Below are 6,799 nucleotides of genomic sequence, written 5' to 3' on the forward strand. Positions count from 1 at the left end.
GCATACTAGTAGTCTTAGGTTCGAACCCATATGATATCTTGATAGTGTGTGTATGAGAAACCTCTCTTTCCTCTTATAATTTAGACTATCACTTGTATTTAAAAAAATAGAAAGGAAAAAAAAGTCTTTAGACGTCAAGATGGATACATTTGCTTTCATTTATTCACGAGGAATGTTTTCCTTCTCATGAAAAGGAATTGACGGGGGCCTGCACAAGCGGTGGAGCATGTGGTTTAATTTGATACAAAGCGAAGAACCTTACCAGGACTTGACATGCCACGAATCCTCTTGAAAGAGAGGGATGCTTTCGAGAACGCTGACACAGGTGGTGCATGGCCGTCGTCAACTCGTGCCATAGGTGTTAGGTTAAGTCTCGCAACGAGCGCAACCCTCGTATTTAGTTGCCACCGTTGAGTTTGGAAAAAAGCTACTAGCTAAACCATAAAAGTTGGTTCAATTTTATATAAATCAGATTATGAACTCTGAAACTTAACAATCTTAGAAAAATATTTGATTTTCACGTTATGATCTCTTGCTAGAATGATATTTAATTCAACAGGTCAATTGACATTGTCACTTTGCTTTTATTTTATTTGTCGTGTAGCTTTAGAAACACCATGTTAACTAGTTCTTTTAATTTTTTTTTATTTATAGTACTTTTCCTATTGAGATAAGCGATAATATACTAAACTCATACACATTACACGGATGTTAGGACTCAAACCCAAAACCTTGACTAAAAGAACAATTGCTTCAAACCACTACAATAATGAGTCATTTGCTCGTATTAACTAGTTATTATTTAAAATTACAGTTGTTTTATTGTAGGTCAATGAATATCTTAGGTATGGAATCTTGTTTTCCCCTTGTAAAAGCTGTTATCTCAAGCTCATATTTTATCACTATATAATGATCAATTTGATAGTTTAGGGTAATCTTCTTTTAACATTATTATGTATTATAACTTTTGCGACTCAACGTGTACGAAAGAAGCAAAAGTACCAATCAATTGCCCTCAGCAAACTTGTCAAACCAAAACGTGTATTGTCTATGTGACTGCACCAAACTAGCATCTTTTTGTATTGCGTGGGCTAAAAAGGGTGACTAAGTTAATTAAACGGCCCACTATCAATATCCACGCGTCATTTCTTCTTAGTGGTCATCTCCATCAATCATTAATTAAGTTTTACTTAAATTAGTGATTCAGATTCACAATTTAATAGTATAATTCACGGACGCATATCGACTTACGTAATATTAGCTATATAAGTTTGATAATATAATACACGTACCAACTTACTTAATAATAACTATATAAGTTTGATAATATCACACATGCGTACCGACTTACTTAATAATAGCTATATAAGTTTAATTATAATCTGTTGCGTTTGGGTTTTTGCTATTATTTAATAAATTGACATTAACAAAAAAAATTTGTAACTCATGTAGTTAAGAACATTTACCTTTATATTTTAAGTCATAGGTTAGATCGGAACCAAAATTTGCTTCAAACTCTTTATGAAGAAACCAATTCTTTAGTGAACTAAAGAATCCCGATGAAAGTAAAAATATTAATTACATGATGAAAGCAGAATTGGCACGTAGTGCTTTGCATTAACCAAACAAAGACCAGCCTGTTGCGTCCATATCAGGCAATTGAAACTTATTGTTTATTTGAAAAAAGATGAAAAAAAGAAAGAAAGAAAGAAAAAGAAGATAATATTCTTGAATCTGTATGTTTTGTCCTAAACTATCTATCTTTAGATTCCCTAATCTAATTGACTGACGTCTGTCTGTCATTTTTCCCTTTATTCTTTTTCTTGGAGCCTTTTTTCTTCTTTTCTAAGAACAAAATGCCAAAACATACACCACTGTAGACTGTAGTTGAGAACGATAGCTTTATTAGCAACATCGATGATGGATGGTGAATATTTGAGGCATAGCATGTGCCAAAGCCGTGTCAATATGTCCATTCTTGAGGCAGACCCATCTCATTATGGTTCATCTCTGGCACAGCCCGTGAGTGACGTTTTTTAGTTGATTGCATGCTTGCCCTATCACCCTTGTTAAAACCATCTTCAACGAAAGAAAGAAGAAAAAGAAGTTAGAGGCTCAAAATTCGTGCACAAACTTCGTAAATTTGAACCATACATTTAACAAGATTTTATCGTATTGAGAGTGATAATCGAATTATATGTTCTACAAGTTATAAGAAACTTTTATGTTGAAAAATGTACCATTTTGTATAGAGAAGCCGGTAGCGTTGGGTCGGGGTAGCTCACCAACTCGGTCGAAGTGAACTTTCAAGGCTTGCACTACCTTAGCGGGTATAAGAACAGGGGAACATCCTGTAGACGATAAAAGAGCCGAAATGTAACCATATATCATGATCATTCTTGTGTAATTCACAAGTCTTTACATAGGCTTATGCCGTCATATTTAAACAAAATTACTATAGATGATTTGACAATATAACATGTGAAATTATGTGAAAATATCTCAATTACCTAAAAAGAAGTTGCTCAATTATTTTGAAGCCAATTTTGAAAGGATAAATAAATAAATAAATAAAACAGAATCAATTTTGGCCAAACCCTAAGCAAGTGGACCAGAGAGGAAAGAAAGATTCCATTTCACACCAGTCACTAGCGTGCAACAATTTTGGCCACTACCGAATTTGTGATTCGGGGCCAAAAGGAATCTTGAGAATGAAAGAACCCCAATTCTTCATTAGATCCAGGGTCAAACCGAAAGATGCAACACATAATTAAATATCTTAATTTCTAACATGGGATAGGTGATATTCCACTTCAAACCCAACCACTCCAACGACTAAGAAACCACAATTAAGTTTTAACACCCAAACAAAATACCACTAATTATTCTGCTAATTACCAACCCAAATTGACAAATTAACAAATTAAAGTTTTGATTAATTATGTGTACCTTTTTTCTTGGGTGATTGTGACGCGTTACCAATAACACAAGGCAAAAAGACACCTGTCCCACAAGACGACCTGGTTTTCGAACCAGACCCCCCAAGGAAAACGGCCCTCATACCCGGACTTGCCTGCTGGCTCATCCATGGGTTTGAAGCTGCAGGCAGTCCAAATTGTGTAGGAGACCTTGACCTTCCACAAGCTCCTCCTTTGTGCTGGTGCTTATAGTTAGTAGGCTCAAATTGTTGATTACCAATATTGGCTTGCCTTCCTCTACTACTTGACCCTTGTTTGCTTGAAATTTTCTCTTGCTTTACCCTATGATAGGCCTCAAGTTTCTGGCCAAAGTAGGAAATGTTTGAGTAAGATATATTATAAAATATCGAAAATGCATCATATACTGTGTATTATGTGTCGTATATTTGTTACCGGTCAATTATTTAAAAATTTAAAAATATATTCATATCGAGAATGTATCATGTACTGTAAATTAGTATCCGTTACAAGTCTTTAAACTTATAAACAGTATCAAATATTACCCAAAAGTTAGATTTAACTTATTACCTGAAAATCTTGGCTTTGATCAAAAGTTAGACCTTGCTTTGAGCAAGATCTAACACCTGAGTTCTCAGCTACTTTGGTACACGTGCTTGCTCCCTGAGGAGAATTTAACCCTTGGTTGGTTATATCTAATTTGTCCAACTTTTTCAAAACGTCAGCGTACGTGCAGCTATTCCAAGCGTGGTTTTTGACTGGTGTTGCTGGTGGCGTTGGTTCCAGAGATGATCCTTCTGGGCTACCATAGCTCGAACCCAGCGGTGACCACAGTGTTGAGTACTGTGGCCAACCAACAGAACCCAATAACTGAAAAAACAAAAATTAGTACAAATAAACTTCAGTTAATTAATTAGTCTTATAAATATTTTTGATACCAACGATATTGAAAGAGAGAGATTCAAACACAGTACCTCGAGTGTAAGGTTAATCATTTTTATACGTACCTCTTGGTTTTTCTGAGAGCTAATATTGGCTTTGTCATGGTCATCTTGAAGCATGTAGTGAGTCATCTGGCGAGTCAACTCAGCAATGTAATCGTCTTCCTCATCAGTGGTATCAGCTGACTCGGAGGAAACGAGTTCATCCTCAAGCACAGAAGACGAAGAAGAAGAGCTAAAATCTGATGACCCAATGAACCCTTTGGCAGCAGCTTTAAAATCCCAGTCCTTGTAGTTGGGTTTGGAGGAGGAGCACTCAAAATCCACCATAGCAATTAACTTGCTTAATAACAATTAGCAGAGAAGAGAGAGAGAGAGAGAGAGAGAGAGAGAGAGGTGAGATGGGTTGGGTTTGATTTGATAAGAGAATATGTGATTTATATGATTAGAAGCAGCTCAAGAAAGCTAGAATAGGGGTCAAAAGTAAGTGTTTTAAAGAAGACATGGGTGGGACCCAGTAGGTAATTAAGTGGGTCCAGTGTCACGTATGATATATTAGTAGCTGTAGTTATTGTTTGGTATGTTGTGTTTCAGAAGGGTTGGGCATCGGTAGTTGGACCGTTTTGTCCAGCTGTGCTATCCTCCGTCCGTCCAATCGTTAGATAGATTTGCGGTGCCCTCTATCCATCTACATCCCACCGAACCACCGTTAAACCTAGATAAGCTTTTCATGTATTGTGCCTTATCAAATTGTTCATGAGAATTTTACTTCCTTAGATCATGGAAATTTTCTTTCATTCCAATCATGGAAATTTTATTTCAATCAGTCATGTAAATTTTCTTTCATCCAATAATGAAAGTCTACAAACGAAAATGTAATTATTTAATTGTGATCTAATAAGTAGACTAAACAAAATGAATTCACTGCAATCGTCTAATTGTGGTTGAAAAATAAAGAATTTTGTCTTATGATTTGGTTTTGATAGTTTTTTTTCTTCTTTCAAAGATGATCTTTGAAAGAAAACTTGAAAAATGAACGACTAGATTATGAAATTGCATTTTTACAAGTTTCGTCCTAAAAAAATTATTTGTGGTTATGATTATAAGAAAATGTATGCTGAACTATTTTTTGTAAATAAGTTTGGTAAAATATTACGAATTTGCTTATGCATTAAGTATTATCAGTTGTTTAATGGTATGTTTTCAAAAGATAATATAGTCACAAATGGTTAGGGTTAGGTCGTGTCAATGTGTCATGACCACCAATATGGTTGAGGGTTGATGCGGTTCAGTGTTGACTATTTGGCCACCGCGACATTCTTTTCATTGTTTTTCTTTCTGTGTATATTTTTTGTGGCTTGCCATGCACACGACCGACAATAACCTTTCAACAATGCAGAGAATAAATAAGGAAATAAATGTTGTCAAGTACATATAAACGTGGAATAGCTGGATCTTTGAAAGTAGCCCACTTCTTCTGGTGCATATACGATTCTGAATCTGGTTTTAAATTTGGCGATTTTGTCAACGATTTCTGCAGGTTATGCCCCACTTGGGCTACTATAAAGCCGAAATATCTGCAGCTTTCATTGTATCAAAGGTTGCATGTATAGCCCAACAAGTTCCACAGTCGGGCTCTCTCGTGACCAAGGCCTAAAGTTCTCCCTTTACTTTTTGGTGTCCCTATGAAACCATGGTGCTTTCTAGGTAGGGTTCGTTATTGGACCGGAGGTTGGATCGGGCTGGCCTGAATTTTTTGAATTCATGTCGGGTTTCATATATTTTTAAATTTTGGGCTGGACTAAAGTTTCAAATGCCAAAATTCAAGCCTTCCCATTGAGTCGGGCCTAATCGGGTTTGGTGGGCCGGGTAGCCCATGAGCCTAGATGAGTCGGCCCTTTAAAAAAAGTTATATTTTTTTATTACACATTTTTAGACAACATTAAAAATATTAACTTAATTCATAACATGTGTAAAACAAAAAAACAAGTTTATTAATTTAAGCTGCATATTATATTATTTCAATTTAGTATACAATAAGGTTAGGGAGTACACTTGGATGTTGGTTGTAGTTCAATGTCTTTTATAAATTTTTGTTACAAATTTTTAGACAAACATTTAAAAAGTTAACTTAATTTATAAGATGTGTAAACAAAATAAAAAGTTTATTAAGTTATCCTACATATTATATTAATTTGATTAAGCTTAAAATGAGGTTAAGGAGTGCATAAATTAAGTTTTTTTTTTTAAAGGGCCTAGACGAGCGGGGCCGTGAGTGAGGTGATGGTTTCAAATCCTAAGCCGAAGTCTTATCCAATTCAAGAGCAGGCCAGACCGGACTTTGACCCATCATGCCTCGAGCTACCCACTTCGACCAATGGACTTAGGGCCAAATGATGATCCCTACTTCTAGACTTGGTATATTGTGAATGCTAAAGTTAAGATGTATACAAAAACCGTAATAGAATTTTACAAAAATGAATACAAATTTACCTTTGGAGAATTTAGAGTTAGAGTGTACATTGGATTGAAACTTTTATTCAAATTCTAAAAGTTTCTGTTATTATCGAACATCCAAGTATCCGCACAAAGACTAATCGATATTTTGACCTCTTCTAGAATCTTTTACTTATGTTAATAATCATAACCATAAATGTTTAAGGTAATTTATCTTTGACATTACGCCGCAATGTTACGATCACATATGAAAGAGTTTTTCTAATAGTTTGCAACTTATAGAGTGCAGTGTTGAAAGAGAGAACTTGGGAAGAATATATCAAGCTAGTGTAGAAAAGAGCAAGAAGGATACTTCTTCTCCTGTCGTCTCCATCAATTGTATAATTTGTTCAGCCAGTGGACTGTTTGTTGAGATGTCTCACTCAATATTCAACCTTTGGACTAGTCCCCCTCTTATCTTTTATT

General features: G+C 35.2%; 1 protein-coding gene across 1 annotated transcript; it reads right to left on the minus strand.

Annotated features, from left to right (window-relative positions):
- LOC18772999 lies at nt 1,523–4,314 on the minus strand. Its single transcript, XM_007205315.2, has 5 exons — nt 3,944–4,314; nt 3,507–3,806; nt 2,950–3,280; nt 2,241–2,351; nt 1,523–2,079 (listed from the first exon to the last, which is right to left on the minus strand). Exons 1-5 carry the CDS (start codon nt 4,205–4,207, stop codon nt 1,964–1,966), a joined length of 1,122 nt encoding a protein of 373 aa, XP_007205377.1. The 5' UTR covers nt 4,208–4,314; the 3' UTR covers nt 1,523–1,963.

The sequence above is a fragment of the Prunus persica genome, chromosome G6 (genome assembly GCF_000346465.2).
Source record: "Prunus persica cultivar Lovell chromosome G6, Prunus_persica_NCBIv2, whole genome shotgun sequence".
NCBI lineage: Eukaryota > Viridiplantae > Streptophyta > Magnoliopsida > Rosales > Rosaceae > Prunus > Prunus persica.

What these genes read in the sequence shown, in the direction of transcription:
- LOC18772999 (XM_007205315.2), bottom strand. Translation starts at nt 4,207, where the DNA reads ATGGTGGATTTTGAGTGCTCCTCCTCCAAACCCAACTACAAGGACTGG. An exon ending in ATCAAAGCCAAGATTTTCAG is followed by an intron (nt 3,281 to 3,506) that starts GTAATAAGTTAA and finishes TACTTTGGCCAG; the next exon opens with AAACTTGAGGCCTATCATAG. An exon ending in CGGCTTCTCTATACAAAATG is followed by an intron (nt 2,080 to 2,240) that starts GTACATTTTTCA and finishes CTTTCGTTGAAG; the next exon opens with ATGGTTTTAACAAGGGTGAT.